This window comes from Xiphophorus couchianus, chromosome 14, assembly GCF_001444195.1.
Source record: "Xiphophorus couchianus chromosome 14, X_couchianus-1.0, whole genome shotgun sequence".
NCBI lineage: Eukaryota > Metazoa > Chordata > Actinopteri > Cyprinodontiformes > Poeciliidae > Xiphophorus > Xiphophorus couchianus.
Window position 1 is genome coordinate 24,414,675 of NC_040241.1, and position 16,827 is coordinate 24,431,501.

At 41.4% G+C, this 16,827-nt stretch overlaps 1 protein-coding gene and 1 long non-coding RNA gene across 2 annotated transcripts; both read left to right on the forward strand.

Annotated features, from left to right (window-relative positions):
- Positions 1-190: 190 nt before the first annotated feature.
- On the forward strand, positions 191-1,865 carry LOC114157662 (uncharacterized). Its single transcript, XR_003598199.1, has 3 exons — positions 191-221; positions 338-421; positions 921-1,865. It is a non-coding gene; the product is annotated as an uncharacterized LOC114157662 (long non-coding RNA).
- Positions 1,866-8,077: 6,212 nt separating this feature from the next.
- Positions 8,078-14,119, forward strand: LOC114157906 (uromodulin-like). Its single transcript, XM_028039078.1, has 15 exons — positions 8,078-8,112; positions 8,181-8,305; positions 8,412-8,541; positions 9,041-9,296; positions 9,992-10,148; positions 10,242-10,329; positions 10,423-10,485; positions 10,636-10,832; positions 10,911-11,045; positions 11,132-11,319; positions 11,408-11,559; positions 12,238-12,483; positions 12,571-12,733; positions 12,850-12,933; positions 13,430-14,119. The coding sequence occupies exons 1-14, from the start codon at positions 8,078-8,080 to the stop codon at positions 12,931-12,933; spliced, it is 2,019 nt and encodes a 672-aa protein (XP_027894879.1). The 3' UTR covers positions 13,430-14,119.
- The last annotated feature ends 2,708 nt before the right edge of the window (positions 14,120-16,827 follow it).

The window sequence follows — 16,827 nt, forward strand, 5'->3', positions numbered from 1 at the left end:
AAACCACCAGAAAACTGCAGAACAGCTGAAACACTGAGTTCCTTTAAATCCAGACTAAAAACTCAGCTGGTTAGAGCTGATTTGGAAACATAATCATGAAACATTGATCAATAATCTGATGTGCAAAAAAAAACCATAAAAATATAAAGTCAACAGCTTTACATTTTGCACATCAGATTATTGATCAATGTTTCATCAAACAGGAGAACACCTGCGTCAAGGTACAGCTTCTCTGAATCTCACTCACCTCAGGATGTTTGACGCTAACACACTATGAGAGACAAAGTTCAGCTTTGACAGTCATTGAAATGCAGACTTGTCTGTCCTTCACTTCTAGACGTGTGGTGGAACTCGGAGTTTCAGATCTGTCCGGTCCCAGTCTGGAGCTGCTGCCTTCATCAGCATGGCTTGGACTGCCTATGTAAGACTGTCTGTTATTCTGACATATTATTATTATTATTATTGTTATTCACATTTATAATTGTTCCTTCCCATTAATTCTTTAGTGATTATCTCAGATGGGGTCAGTGGATCAGTAGTTTGAACTCTCCACTAGGGGTCGTAACTAGTCGTCTAGTTTACGGTAACACCGCTGGATCTTTAGACACGGTTGCAGGATCATGAAAATGAAAACCTCAAACTCTGATAGTCGTCACATCAATGGAGACAGAAATAGAAATGGACAAAGTTCCTGATGGATGGGAAGAGAGACCAAGCTTGAACTTTTTACAGGGTTTGTTTTTGTGACAAAATGTTGGTGTTGAGCTTTTTAAAGGAAGATTTCCTGAGTTTTGCACATAATGTTTGAGTTATTAAAATATGAGGGGAAAAACTTTTCATCATCTTGTAAAGCTGATGTCCAGTTGAACCACAGCAGTTTGTGAAGTCTGGTTCAAACTTTGCTCCTGTTGTCTTTTCAGGTGAAGGACCTCAAACTCCATGAAGATCCAGTCTGTGGACCGGTTCTGATCCAGACCCGGGTGTTATGAGGAAATCTCTGACACATAGCGGTTCTACTGCTGAGCGTTTCTTTGTTATAATCAAATGTGGTGAAGGGAAGTGAGTGAAACACTAAACTAATCAGAGTTTATAGTTGGTCTTCAATGAAAGAAGCTTTTTGATTCTCACCTTGTCTGAGCTCAACACATTGTAGATGTGAAACATCCCATAATGCACAGAGGAAAACAGAGAGCAGAATGAGGCTGCAGTGGTTCACAGTGAGCTTCAATGTTTCAGTCAGCTCTACAATCAGGAGGAATTTGATTTCATTTCTAGTCTCAATGATCAGTAAAGGTTTAGCAGGGATTGGTGGCTGTTACTGAGCCGTTTTTCTTCTTCTGAAGCTGAAATTTACAGAAACTCCAACATGACGTTTGTAGGTTGATGTCAGTTTTTAACATCTATAAAATTATTATCAAGTTGAGTTTTCAATTCAGAAAGTTAAAGCAGAGTTTTAACTCTTACAAATGTAAAACTGGAGCACTTCCCCCTCTTGTGGCTACAATATGTATTACATACAAGCTTTAACTGGTCATTTGTTTTAATTCTTCTAAACTTAGACAGAATAAAAGCCATTTGAGGTCAAATAAATGATTTTTTTTCCATTCTACTTTCGGCCTTTTGTAGTTTTTCTTCAGTCTTTGGATGGATTGTTGTTGTTTTTTGTTTGGTTTTCATGTTGGACATCTGATGTGCGGCGGCGACATAAAGATCAGCACTTTTGATTTCTAATCACTAAAATATTAAAGTGTGCAATGATGATTATTAATCAAACATTTTTAGTTTTTATAATAACTACTTTGGATGAAGGTGATTAAAGTTGTAATTCATGTTTTAATCAGCAAATAAACATTAAAAATAAAAGTCTGTATTTGGTCTTTTATTCATGTTGAATATCCAGGTCGGCGTGGGATATTTATGTATTTAGATTACAAAAGGCATTTATTTGACAAGATAATCAAAGTCTTTATTACTAAAGGTTTTGTTGAAATTTGATCATTTTGATGGATTTAGATGAAACTGACTGTTTTAAGGTCAAAGTTGTGTAGTTGCATGAGAGCTGGAGCCGCATCAGGCCGGCAGGGCTGCATTGACCTTTGAACTCTTTGAAGAATTAATGAGCTACACCAACATTTCATTTCCCATTAATAAAGTGGTTTTGAATTCAAATTGAATTTGAAAAGCCTGCATGTAACAAGTATGAATAGTAATCTAAGCTTTAGTGAAGTTTCACAAATCACTTAAAGGTTTCACAAATCCCAAACATGGATTAAAATATTCTGTTATTAGAGCAGAATAATCCAGTCCAGGTTTGAAGAGTCCAGGTGTTGTAGTTTTTAACCTAGAGCCGATTAAAGATGCGGAAGGTGGTGAAAAATTGGGTGGAATCGCCCTTTAGTCATTTCCCCAATCAGAACCAACTTCAGCTTGGTTCTGCAGACCGGGCTTCTCTGCTGGAGAGAGAAATATGGAGATTTAATTCATGACTCACTGGCAGGAACAGACGGCCAGACGAGGCTTTTCTGTCTCATGACCGTCGTTGAGTTTGTAATAATCGCCTCAGAGGCTGTTTTCTGTTCGGACCAGTTTTTCTGATCTCTGCTCTTCATGGTCAGCCGGCGGTTCTGTTGCGCTCAGTTTACAGGTCCACTGCGCTGCTGAAATCTGCCTGACTGGGCGGAAGTGAGGTCAGGAAGGAGTTTGATATGACGCAGTTTGAGACTCTGCAAACCAAGGATGCTGCTTGCTGCGCCCTTTTGGCCGACCAACGGAGGGGCCACTGGGAAGGCCCCAGTTAGCCCCGTATGCCAGTCCGTTCCTGGTAGAGACTGGATTCTAAACTGGGGCAGAAGAAACATTTGAGCTAATAACTGAGAAACTGAAGTAACATTATAAAACATACTGAGCTTATTTTAGTTCAGCATCAGTTTGAAATGTTACCAAACAACAAACTGTGAGTCACATCTGCTGTTCCTTGGAGCTCCACCTGTTAATTACCAGGTGTAATTATTATTATTATTGTCTTCATTCTTCAGCTCATCTTCCTCATATCTGTGGTGTAAATTTGAGGCAATGATGCCTTTTAGGATTCACTGGTTTTATAACCCATTACTGGACAATCCTCTGTAAATGTCCTCTGGTTTCATGAAGGAAAGGTGGAAAAACAGTTGAAGCCCAAAACAAATGTCATGTTGTGAGAAATCACTGAGTTATTAGCATCTGGTGTTTTAATACATGGCTGCAGCTGTGCTCAGTTTTCTGGTTCAGTGACATTCCTTTGCAGGTCTTTCTGTCTTACCATCAGTACAAATAACTGAACAGAATGTACCCGGGGCAAATACCTGTCCCAGGTGTTTGGCCAATCATCACCGTCCCCTCCTCGTCTCCAGGTTTATTTAATCCGGTGACGCCAGCAGAGACCAACAGAAGCAGCAGCATCCGCCGGACAGAGACGCCAAATCGGCCCAGCAGCTCTGGTCACCAGAGAGCCACCTTCATCATCACCTTCATCATCCTCCTGTAGAGGGTAAGACCCGCTGGACTCTCTTCTGCTCATCCATGGAGACATTTCTCACAGAAAACCAAATTCTCTGAGGGGGAAAGAGGAAACATTCACAGCAACAGAGCCACGTAGAAAAACAACCGAAGATTATTACCATCTATTTGCAAAATCACCACCACAACAAGCTTTTAACCATAAATTCTCCAGATGGAGGAAACTTTCACAAAAACTTTGTTAAAGTTTCATAAACTTTATGTTGACAGAAATTGATTTGGAGAAATTTTACTTCCCCAAATTGTAGCTATGTTACAAAATTTTTTTTTTTTCAATTTGGTCCAAAATTTCCACATAAATTTGCATTTTGGTGCATCTGATGATGAATTGTTAAAATATGATTCATGTTTTGATCAGTTACTTTTTACCAAATGCTTTTCTGCTCTTAATTGAGTCGTTTCCTGGACGGAAACTTTTTACTTTTACTTGAGTAAAAATATGTTGAACTATTGCTTCTGTAACTTGAGTAAAATTTGTGGTGTAAAGTTACCCTGAGAGCTTTACAGAATCAGAAACTTTGACTTTGATTCTCTGAGCTTCTATGCACCACAAATCTGGAACAAACCACCAGAAAACTGCAGAACAGCTGAAACACTGAGTTCCTTTAAATCCAAACTAAAAACTCAGCTGGTTAGAGCTGATTTGGAAACATAATCATGAAACATTGATCAATAATCTGATGTGCAAAATGTAAAGCTGTTGACTTTATATTTTTATGTTTTTATGATGTAACGCTCTTTGAAATGCCTTGTTGCTGAAAGGTGCTCTACAAATAACATTTGATTTGTATGACTGATTGTTGCCATGGCAGGAAACTTTCCAGGGTGCGTTTCTTAGGAAGGTCAAACTAAACCACAGAAGAACACACACAGCCTCCAGCTGTTTGTGTTGGCATCAGGCTGAGCACTGAATGCCAGCTGCTTCCTGTTGGACGTCGTTCCAACCAGAGTTTCTCTGCTTCGTCTGTTTGGTGTCAGGCTCTTTGTTACACAAGCAGTTTTGTGAGGTGACATGATTCAGCTCACTACCAGCGCTGCTGTTTGGATCAACCAGACTCACTACAGATCAAAACCAGGACCGGATCATTTTGAAGCCTCAGAATCTGGCAACAGATCAGAAAGAGTTGGAAGTTGCCAGATATTGCCATTAATCCACTTTAAGTTTTGGTTTAACATTAAAAATGTAACATTTCTGGGAGAAATCTGAAACAAATATCATCATTTAGGTCCTGCTGCTGATTCCTCTGCCTTGTTGTCAGTAACTTTACAGCCTGTGTTTGTACAGAGGACATTTGTGGCCCCTGCAGGTGTCCCTGTGGCCCCAGGTGGCCTCAAAGGAATTCATTCATGACTGAAATAAAACGAGACGTTCAAACTTCAACAATAAACTTAGCAGAAAGTAAAAACTTATTTATGTTTCATGTGATGTTCTGTTTTCCAGCTCTCTGATTGGTCGCCTCCAACATGCTCCGCCTCCTGCTCCTCTTCCTCTCTGCTGCCATGTTGCTGCCAGGTGAGTTCCTGCAGTTAGAAGCAGTTTCTGCTGAGTCAGTGAAGATGGAGGAACGGAGCTCCTGCTGCCATCTTGGTCTCCAAACAGACCAACTGATGCTGGTTTATTCATCTACAGATTGTCATGTTGCTGCCAGACTCTGGTTCTCATCTCATGTGTCTCTGTGTTTCAGGAGCTGCTGGACAGCTTTCATTATTTACTATGAACACAAAGGTGGACATCAGCTCATGCCCCATCACGTACTTTGGACAGAAATACGAACAACTTTATGTGAGTAAAATGACTGGATGAACCTCTACTAATTATTGCTTAGTCAGACACATGATGATGATGATGATGATGATGATGATGATGATGATGATAATGATGATGATGACAGTGATGATAATGATGGTGATGATGATGATGATGATGATAATGATGATGATGACAGTGATGATAATGATGGTGATGATGATGATGATGATGATGGTGACAGTGATGATGATGATGATGATGGTGACAGTGATGATGATGATGTTGATGATGGTGATGGTGACAGTGATGATGATGATGATGATGATGATGATGATGATGATGATGATGATGATGATGGTGATGGTGACAGTGATGATGATGATGTTGATGATGATGATGATGATGATGATGGTGATGGTGACAGTGATGATGATGATGTTGATGGTGATGATGATGATGATGATGATGATGATGATGATGATGATGATGATGACAGTGATGATGATGATGTTGATGATGATGATGATGATGATGATGGTGACAGTGATGATGATGATGTTGATGATGATGATGATGATGATGATGATGACAGTGATGATGATGATGTTGATGATGATGATGATGATGATGACAGTGATGATGATGATGATGATGATGACAGTGATGATGATGATGTTGATGATGATGATGATGATGGTGACAGTGATGATGGTGATGTTGATGATGATGATGATGATGATGATGATGATGATGATCTCTGCAGCTTCAGAGCTCTGAGTCTGCCTGCTTTTATTTTGAAGCAAACACAGGAAGTAGGAGTCCAGAGGATTTCTGCTCATTTAATCAGAAACTGATCTGTAGAGTTTTATTCCTCAGGACTTCCAGACTCTTTTCTCTTCCTGATGAATCTTTGTGGGTCGGTTTTTCTTTGACTTGTTGTGTTTCTGTTTTTTCAGCTGAACTTCACCAGTGAGAACTTTGTTCTCTGTTTCACCGGCTTTTATGAGCCTCAGGGCAGAGGAGACTGCTTGGTGATGCCTAAAACAGGGAACGCATACTTTTTTCTTGAAACTGTGCCTAACTATGCTCAACTGCAAGACATTGTCCAGAATCTGCCAAGCATTAAGAACACTGGGGAGTGCTACATGACCTTTATGATCTCTGCAGTAAGTTCTGTTCAGTGATTTAAATCTGTTTTCTGGTTTTAGAAAAGACTTAAACACAAAACATTGATGGAAGAATATGAATGAACTGATAGAACTGTATGAGCTGTTTACATTTAGTTCTTATATTTTATTCATTGTTTATATCGCCTATAGTATGTAATTATGTTTCATGCAAAGACTTTTTGTGAAAACCTTTTGACTGGATCAAACCTGCTGACTGTTTTTTTGTATTTTTTTTAGTACACTTTTCTTCTAGTAAACTTTGGATCACAAACTGCTTTTATGAATTCAGACCAACCATTGGTAAGTCTTTGAATCTTTTACGAAATACAGGAAAAGCTTTGAGTTAATAATTAAATATTGTCAGATCTAAACATCTACCTGAAGATTTTCCTGATTATTTTCAGTGTTTATCAAGACATCATTTAGACTCCACGTCCACTGGAGTGGACATGATGTTTTTCTGGGGTTAAACTAATAAAAATATTAGGGAATTGGTTATTTACATGATGCTTGTTATAGATTGCTTTGTTATTAAGCAAAAACAATAAAGTTTAGACCCTTAAGTTGATACTAGTGAGTTTCAGTCATCCAGACGAGCATGTGACTGAAAACAGACGGGGAGGAGGAAGCTTCTGTTTTACTTCAAAAATATTCTTTATGTTCATAGCAGCACAGAAATGTTTTCTCTGTATATTTTTAAGTATTTCCAGTAATAGTATTTGAAAGTATTTTGAACATTTTTCCTCTCATTAAATCGTAGGATTTTTTTTAAAAGTTGAATGTCCATCCCAATGGACATCAGGACTTTGTGTTGGCTGTACAGCGCCTAATTATTCAGTGTTACTGTGCAAAGAAAGAAGCATGTGTGAACATTTCATAGCCAGTTTGTGATTTCATAATGATTTTCTGTTATTTTCTCAATGATGGAGTAAAAACTGTCAAACCTTCTTGAACTGATGGTACATCAAGAGATTTCTGATCCAGTGATTGGATGAGGAAAATAAGCCACAGGAATTAGATGGTAAATTGAGAAGTAAAGCATTCCCAGTTTTTCAGTGTCTCATCCAGAGAAGTTCAGCTACACAGTGAATCAGTGGGTGTTGTTGTCCTGCTAGATCAAATTATCAGTCTGTAAACACAAAAATCTGAGAAAAAAGTCAGAGCCGACTGGATGCAAGAGGCCATAATACACAGAAAAACACATTTCTGCTGTAAGAAATGTAAAATCCAAACTGAAACTGCTTCAAGGTGTTCATAAAATATAAAGGTTACATGGAAATAGCCAGCAGTTTGATAACTGTGTAATCTATTGTTATATGTTTACATCACTACAAATAATAGCATGTCAATACATCTGAAAGTTCAATGGCCATCGCTAAAGTCAAAGCTATATTTTATATTATTTATTCTCTATTCAGACATGCACACTGATAAACAAAACAGCAAAATCCAGTTTAAAAGGTTGAGACCATGAGTTATTGCATGAAGCTCTGTGGGGAAAGTATAGAAGTTTTCATGACGTTCTACGTTCATTTAGTCAAGATGTCCATTACAATGGACACCATGAAAAACATAGAAACATGAGAAAAAAACATATAGAAACATGAGACAGGAAAAATGTCTGTTTTGCTCTTCAGAGTAAAAATCAGCTGAGTAAAACAAAGTTTTGGCTCAAAGAAAGAAATGAGTTTTTATTCTGTGTTGAGTCTCTGTGGTTCTGACTCTGTTGTTCTGCAGTTCCCAGATTTTCTGGTGGATGGAAACAAAGTTTTCACTCCAAGTGTTGCAAACCAGCAAGCCTATGCAGATCTGAGCGGCTGCAGGTCATCAGGTCAGTGAACCTTTGAATCCAAACCTGAACTTTGAGATTCAGTGAAACAGTTTTTCCTCAGATAAACTGAGTTTCTGAGTTTTCTGTCTCTTCCTTCGTTTCTCAGGCGTTCTGTTCAGACCTGGAGACGTTGTCAGCTCTGATCCAATAACCTGCACGACTCTCACCTGTTCTCAGTCTGCAGTCCTCCAGAAAACCAGCTGTGGGACCACGGAGCGTTGTCAAGGCAACGGCGTGTAAATATGGTCATTTTTACTTATTTACACGCTCAAAGTCCTGCTACTAAAAACAGCACTTTGAAGGGTGCTTTATAAATAAAATTGATTGATTGATTTTGTATTTGAAAAGTGGGAAAGAGAAAAATGTGTTTTCAAATTTGACTCATGAAGTTAAATTTCACTGGAGCTGTGGTCTTTTTCACAGCAAGCATTAACTTTCAAGGAGCAGCAGGAAGTGTTAAATGAGCTTTTATTGTGAAGGAGCAGCAGGAAGTGATAAATGAGCTTTTATTGTGAAGGAGCAGCAGGAAGTGAGCAGTGGTGGAGAACAGATCAGAGATCAGTGAGGCTGAAATGAATCTTTCTGCACAGCAGTTGGTCTAAATCTGAGTCCTTCACATCAGTCAGACCTCAGTAACATACTGACTACTGATCCAGAGAGCTGGAGGAGTAGAGCGCCCCCTGGTGGCTGTGGCCCCCAGCAACAGGTCTTGATGTTTGTTTCTGCCTCCACCAGCTGCTCCTCTGCCTCCTCGTTGGGCTCCGTCTGCACGGTGACGGGTCCGGCTGTGGTGGACTTCCAGAGCCAGCAGAACTCTGTGAAGGACCGGTGCTGGTACTCTCTGCTGAGGATCCCACCAGACTTCCAGGTTCTGGCCCACTTCCAGGAGCGGCGCCGTAAAGACGTGAGCTTCCTGGACAGCGTGACGCTGCGACTGAACGGGTCCACATCGGCCGTTGACATCCAGCTGAAACAAGGAGGCAGAGTTCTGGTGAGCCGCTGCAGACGCTTCACGGCTTCCAGCAGGGCCGTAATCTGGATCCTGGGGTTCTGGGGGCCCGGCCCAGGAACCTCTGGATTTATGAAACAAATGCAACTTTTTCTGCTGCTAAAGAGCAAACTGATACTTATAAGAGACTGACATGAAGTTAAAACAAAATCATTTTAAATGTTCACAACAGGAAAAACACTAGCAATGAATTTGATGATTAAATTTCCTAATTTAAACGTTTTGATTAAAAAAATCTTAGACTTTATAGTTTTTGTGGTTTCTTATCTCCTGAACCCAAAAGAACTGAAACAGTTTTGAACTTTTTTTTCTATCAGCTTTGATCCTAAAGACAACTTATAAAAAATATTTTCTGAGTTTTAGCTGAAAACAAAAGTCAGATTCAGTTTTAGTTGAACTTTTTCAGTTGGTTCATAATTTATTTCAGTCATTCTGTGTGTGTGTGTTTAAAGCTTTCCTCATGCTACAGAACCTTTTCAGAGCTGCTGAGTCACAGGTCCGCTGTAGTCTGAAGTTTGTAGGTGAAGCAGCGTCTCTCTGCTGCTTCACCAGCAGGGGGCGCCACCTTCCGAAGCCCCTCCAGACTCGCCTGCAGCTCCTTTTCTCAGACAGGCCTCCAGGTTTCTGTGGCTCAGCCTCTGAGTTCTGACAGTCCGCTGTGTCTCTGTGGGTCGCAGCTGAACGGCTCGCCGCTGACCCTCAGCGGCTCGGTTCAGACGGGTCACGGTGTGAAGCTCTCCAAGGACCAAACTGGAGTCACTGTCCAGGCGTCCCTGTCCGACTTCTCTGCTTCTGTCTTCTTTGACGGCTCCACGGCTCAGATCCACCTGAAAGGTACAGAGCATCAGATGAGTTTGGTTCCTGAGGATCGCTGCTGTCCTGCAGTCTGATGCTGATTGTCTCTCGCTGCGTCCTGAACCCGTCCAGGTTCTGATGGACTGCCTCTGCAGGGTCTGTGTGGAAACGCCAGCAGGTCTCTGAGTGAAGAGCGGCTCTCTGAGGACGGCTCCACCAGGTCAGACCTCCTTACCGACCGACCGCTGCTGGACAGACGGACTGCAGGTAAACTCAGGAATCGGTGCTGACCTTGTTGTGTGTCGCCCCCTAGCTGTGAGGCGCAGTACACCGACGCTACTGACACAACCACCAGCTGCACCAAGATGGCTGAACGGTGAGCACATTGATCCAGAACCTTTAGTCTGAGTTTCTCTCTGATCTCTGGGGGAAACTTCATGTTTCATGGTGTTTGATGCCTCGTGACGTCAGCTCTGATGGGAGATGAATCCGTTTATTGATCATTGATTGTCTCCATGTGGAGCAGCTGTACCCTCCTGAAGGAGGCGTCCTTCTCCTCCTGCGGCGTGGACCCGAAGCCCTACATGGCCGCCTGCACAGACACTTTGTGCCGCTATTCAGATCTGGACGGCCTGAGCTGTCGGTTCCTGGAGGCCTACGCCAGAGCCTGCAGCCTGCAGAGCAGCGCCGCACCGGAGGACTGGAGGTCCAAGGCTCAGTGCTGTAAGACCTGCTGCCCTCCGTCTGCTCCATGAATCTGCTGCTGCTGCTGCTTTTCACAGTAATGCACCTGCTCTGCAGCGCCCCCTGGGGCCGTCTGTCAGGACAGGACCTGCAGCGATCACGAGTTCTGTGGAGAGAAGACAGCTGGAGGAGAAACTCGCTGCTTCTGTCGGGCCATTTTTGCCTCCAAGTACAGACAGACGAACTCTTTGGGTAGGACAGCTGTGACCTGAGAACAGGCCTGAATGTTTGGAGGAAACCCTCTGACTGCCTCTCCTCACCAACGCTGTAACCTCCAGGTGATCCGCCGGTCTGCAGGCAGAGCTCTACTTCTCTCTCTCTGGTCGGGTGTCTCCTGGAGGACAAAGGCATCGACTACTCTGTCTTACAGCTCAAAGATCCGACCTGCAGAGGTCAGATGGACCAGCAGACCCACATGGTGACCTTCAGCTTCAACAGCACCGACCTCTGTGGGACTGAGGTCACGGTGGGTTCACGCTCTGCTTCGGGACCTTGATGTGGAGGTAACTTTCACAGGTCAGCTTTTGGTACGGAGTTAATGTTTCTGTTTGCAGACCAACAACAGCCAAACCATCTACAAGAACACCATCATGACACAGAACCTCTCCTCTGGAGGAATCACTCGCCAAGACCAGGTCTACATCGGGTTTTCCTGCGTTGAGACCCAGCCGGACATACAGACGGTGGCTTTCAGGATCAAAGACAGGTGGGTGTTGATCCCATCAGGTAAACTTGTGGTTTTAGTTTCAGAATCAGGTGAAAAAGATTCAGTAAAACATTACAGAATAGTTTGGTCAGTTTCTGTAGGAATAGATTGATATAACAGAGTCCAATCCTTTCTCTTTATGATTCAGGTCAATGTGATTTTACAGATTTGGCCAAAAGCTTAAACACTCTATGAAATACTAGATGTAGCTACGCTGTCCTATCATAGATATATGTTGCATAGAAAACATAACTTTGAAACATAGCTTTTAGACTCCTGTAACTTGGGTCGTTCCTTCATCAACGTGTCTGTAGCGTAAAGTTGAGCTGAATGCAGTTTGGTTCCCCTACGAGATGAACCCGTCGTCATAGCAACATCGTGACGGCCCACAGCATCTGTTGACGAGGGCAGTGATTGGATGTGGCCTGTGAACAAGCAGGAAGCAGAGGGGAAATAACGGGAGCCAAAACAGGTGCAGAAAACCAAGACATAACAAAACCTACTAGAAAGAAAAGAAGCTCCGGTTAAGCTGACGTAAAAACTGAAACACCAAGGAGACGACCACAGCTAGCATCTCCATATGACAGTACAAACCTGCTGGATGCAGAAAGCAAAGTAAAATCTTTGAGCAGTCAGAAGTAGAAGCAGACTCCTGCCAGCTGTGTGTGTCCTCTGCAGCTCTGTGGTTCAGTTCATCTCATCCGGACCTTGGAATTACTCTCTGACCATGAAGGCCTACACCGACGCCAACCGAACTCAAGCTGTGGCCTCAAACACCGAAGTTCGTCTGAACCAGAAGATCTGGGTGGAGCTGGACGCCGACGGCCTGGATGAAAGCCTGGTTGCCGTGGTGATGGACTCCTGCTGGGCGACGGACCAGGAATCGGCCAGCGCTAGCCGTAAACATTACCTGATCGAGAACGGGTGAGACCGCTGCCCATATTCAGCCTCTGTGACCTTTCTAACCTCTCTGATCCGACCACCAACGTTTGATTTGACGCTTGTGAGCAGTTGTCCAAACCCTGAGGACCAGACGGTGAGCGTGGAGGCAAACGGAAAGGGAACCTCCAACTACTTCTCCTTCAACATGTTCCAGTTCACTGGGAGCTCTGCTCAGGTCTACCTGCACTGCAAACTGCAGCTCTGCATCAAACAGGAGAACACCTGCGTCAAGGTGCAGCTTCTCTGAATCTCACTCACCTCAGGATGTTTGACGCTAACACACTATGAGAGACAAAGTTCAGCTTTGACAGTCATTGAAATGCAGACTTGTCTGTCCTTCACTTCTAGACGTGTGGTGGAACTCGGAGTTTCAGATCTGTCCGGTCCCAGTCTGGAGCTGCTGCCTTCATCAGCATGGCTTGGACTGCCTAGGTAAGACTGTCTGTTATTCTGACATATTATTATTATTATTGTTATTCACATTTATAATTGTTCCTTCCCATTAATCCTATAGTGATTATCTCAGATGGGGTCAGTGGATCAGTAGTTTGAACTCTCCACTAGGGGTCGTAACTAGTCGTCTAGTTTACGGTAACACCGCTGGATCTTTAGACACGGTTGCAGGATCATGAAAATGAAAACCTCAAACTCTGATAGTCGTCACATCAATGGAGACAGAAATAGAAATGGACAAAGTTCCTGATGGATGGGAAGAGAGACCAAGCTTGAACTTTTTACAGGGTTTGTTTTTGTGACAAAATGTTGGTGTTGAGCTTTTTAAAGGAAGATTTCCTGAGTTTTGCACATAATGTTTGAGTTATTAAAATATGAGGGGAAAAACTTTTCATCATCTTGTAAAGCTGATGTCCAGTTGAACCACAGCAGTTTGTGAAGTCTGGTTCAAACTTTGCTCCTGTTGTCTTTTCAGGTGAAGGACCTCAAACTCCATGAAGATCCAGTCTGTGGACCGGTTCTGATCCAGACCCGGGTGTTATGAGGAAATCTCTGACACATAGCGGTTCTACTGCTGAGCGTTTCTTTGTTATAATCAAATGTGGTGAAGGGAAGTGAGTGAAACACTAAACTAATCAGAGTTTATAGTTGGTCTTCAATGAAAGAAGCTTTTTGATTCTCACCTTGTCTGAGCTCAACACATTGTAGATGTGAAACATCCCATAATGCACAGAGGAAAACAGAGAGCAGAATGAGGCTGCAGTGGTTCACAGTGAGCTTCAATGTTTCAGTCAGCTCTACAATCAGGAGGAATTTGATTTCATTTCTAGTCTCAATGATCAGTAAAGGTTTAGCAGGGATTGGTGGCTGTTACTGAGCCGTTTTTCTTCTTCTGAAGCTGAAATTTACAGAAACTCCAACATGACGTTTGTAGGTTGATGTCAGTTTTTAACATCTATAAAATTATTATCAAGTTGAGTTTTCAATTCAGAAAGTTAAAGCAGAGTTTTAACTCTTACAAATGTAAAACTGGAGCACTTCCCCCTCTTGTGGCTACAATATGTATTACATACAAGCTTTAACTGGTCATTTGTTTTAATTCTTCTAAACTTAGACAGAATAAAAGCCATTTGAGGTCAAATAAATGATTTTTTTTCCCATTCTGCTTTCGGCCTTTTGTCGTTTTTCTTCAGTCTTTGGATGGATTGTTGTTGTTTTTTGTTTGGTTTTCATGTTGGACATCTGATGTGCGGCGGCGACATAAAGATCAGCACTTTTGATTTCTAATCACTAAAATATTAAAGTGTGCAATGATGATTATTAATCAAACATTTTTAGTTTTTATAATAACTACTTTGGATGATGGTGATTAAAGTTGTAATTCATGTTTTAATCAGCAAATAAACATTAAAAATAAAAGTGTGTATTTGGTCTTTTATTCATGTTGAATATCCAGGTCGGCGTGGGATATTTATGTATTTAGATTACAAAAGGCATTTATTTGACAAGATAATCAAAGTCTTTATTACTAAAGGTTTTGTTGAAATTTGATCATTTTGATGGATTTAGATGAAACTGACTGTTTTAAGGTCAAAGTTGTGTAATTGCATGAGAGCTGGAGCCGCATCAGGCCGGCAGGGCTGCATTGACCTTTGAACTCTTTGAAGAATTAATGAGCTACAACAACATTTCATTTCCCATTAATAAAGTGGTTTTGAATTCAATTTGAATTTGAAAAGCCTGCATGTAACAAGTATGAATAGTAATCTAAGCTTTAGTGAAGTTTCACAAATCACCTAAAGGTTTCACAAATCCCAAACATGGATTAAAATATTCTGTTATTAGAGCAGAATAATCCAGTCCAGGTTTGAAGAGTCCAGGTGTTGTAGTTTTTAACCTAGAGCCGATTAAAGATGCGGAAGGTGGTGAAAAATTGGGTGGAATCGCCCTTTAGTCTTTTCTCGAATCGGAACCAACTTCAGCTTGGTTCTGCAGACCGGGCTTCTCTGCTGGAGAGAGAAATATGGAGATTTAATTCATGACTCACTGGCAGGAACAGACGGCCAGACGAGGCTTTTCTGTCTCATGACCGTCGTTGAGTTTGTAATAATCGCCTCAGAGGCTGTTTTCTGTTCGGACCAGTTAGAAAAATTATCTAAGTTCATTTACTTGTGAGTTTATTTGAAAGGTTATGTTTTCATATGATTATTTTGTGTGTTGTTTACTTGACTCCTTTTCTTCTGTGAAATACTATTAACCATTTTTAGGATGTTTGCCTGGAGGCTAGAGAAGTTTGCACATTCCTGTGTTATCAGCTACATGTGTAACTGATTAGTTGTGGTCAGCCACATGCCCTTGTAAGGGCATGTCCACAGAAGGTTCCAGAACACCCTGTAGAAAAAGGTCATTGGTCAAATTCTTTGTGTGACTATGTGAAAAAGCCCAACCTCCTTCCTTGTATTTTCTAATAAAGCCAAATGCAGACAAAGATCTGGCAGAGTTGATCCCAGACAGTGTTTGACGGCGGCTTTCCGCGTCTCGGATCTTCCCTCCTTTTCTGCAGAAAAGACAATTATGTCTCTGGTTGAATCTTTGCAAGTTAGGAATTAAAATAAACCTATCATTTGGGGGCTTGTTCAGGGATTCCCAACATACCCACCGCTGACGGAAGGAGTAAGACGCGCTGAAATCTGCCGGCAGTATTCTGAAAAGTCCCAGGGGGCAATTTCCTCGCTGGGCCAGTGTCCTAGGTCAACCTCCTTCTGCCAACGGTGGATTGACGGGACTCAAAACCGAGACAGAGCAGGATTCAACCAAGTAAGTAAATGGAATGTTACGGGCGGTTTTCAAGTCCCCCGTTTGACGTCAAGAAAAAAAACGGAAAGAATAAAAAACACACGTAGGGAAAGGCAATAAATGTGATACCTAAAAAACAGTGGGAAAGGTGAGTGGTGGGCTTGTTGGGGATGATTATCAAGAATTCTCCACTCAAATCATTTATTGAATTTAGTCCAAGCGAGAATTACCACAACAAGAACTTGGCCACCACCCTACTCTTCCTATCCCCCGTTCTGTAGAGTCCACCCTAGGTGTGTAAAGAACGGGATGAACACACTGTAAAATATGGGTTTTTGACACGGGAAGGAGAAAAGTCTTAAAGGGGATGAGAAGTTAATGTGTCAGATGGAGCCAGGAAACTTAAAGTACCTGACTAAATGGAAAAAGAAGTACGGTGTAGATGGTGTGTTGAAAGTAAAATAAAGAAAAAATGTGGTGTTTCGGTTTTAAAATAAGGGTTAAGTAAAAAACTGGTACCAGAAAACAGGAAATTATTGGTTATTGTTAGATTCTAACATAAGTTTGAGATGTCTCTTTATAAATGTGCAAGGTATTTAAAACAGGTTCCTGAAGACTAGAGTTTAAAATTAATTAAATTAAAACATGAAAAATGTTAACAAAACATTGGAAAATTCCTGAAGCTTCAGTAAAATTTGATAAAAAATTAGAGTAAAATTTGATAAAATAATGAGGACAGACTGAAAATTGGTGACTGATGAAATTTTGACTGACTACAAATCTGACCAGTTGTTTTGTGTTTTTGTTTGTGTTACAATTCATGTTGGTGTGAAAGAGTGTGTGTAATTGGAGATAAAATACACCTTGGTATTTTATGTCATATAAATACAACGAGAACGTAAACAGCACCTCTGTAAGTGGATGCCACAGGCAGGAATTTCTCACTTGGAACAACCAAGTAGAAGCAGAAACAGAGCATTTTTTAGTGCTGTCTCATGGTGCAAAGTTTCCAGTTTTTAGAACACCCTATGTGTTAAACTGGACTAAATTATTCAAATTAAGCAACAACAGCAGTAA

What these genes read in the sequence shown, in the direction of transcription:
- LOC114157906 (XM_028039078.1), top strand. Translation starts at nt 8,078, where the DNA reads ATGAGACAGGAAAAATGTCTGTTTTGCTCTTCAGA. An exon ending in TGTCTGTTTTGCTCTTCAGA is followed by an intron (nt 8,113 to 8,180) that starts GTAAAAATCAGC and finishes TTCTGTGTTGAG; the next exon opens with TCTCTGTGGTTCTGACTCTG. An exon ending in TCTGTGGGACTGAGGTCACG is followed by an intron (nt 11,320 to 11,407) that starts GTGGGTTCACGC and finishes TTCTGTTTGCAG; the next exon opens with ACCAACAACAGCCAAACCAT.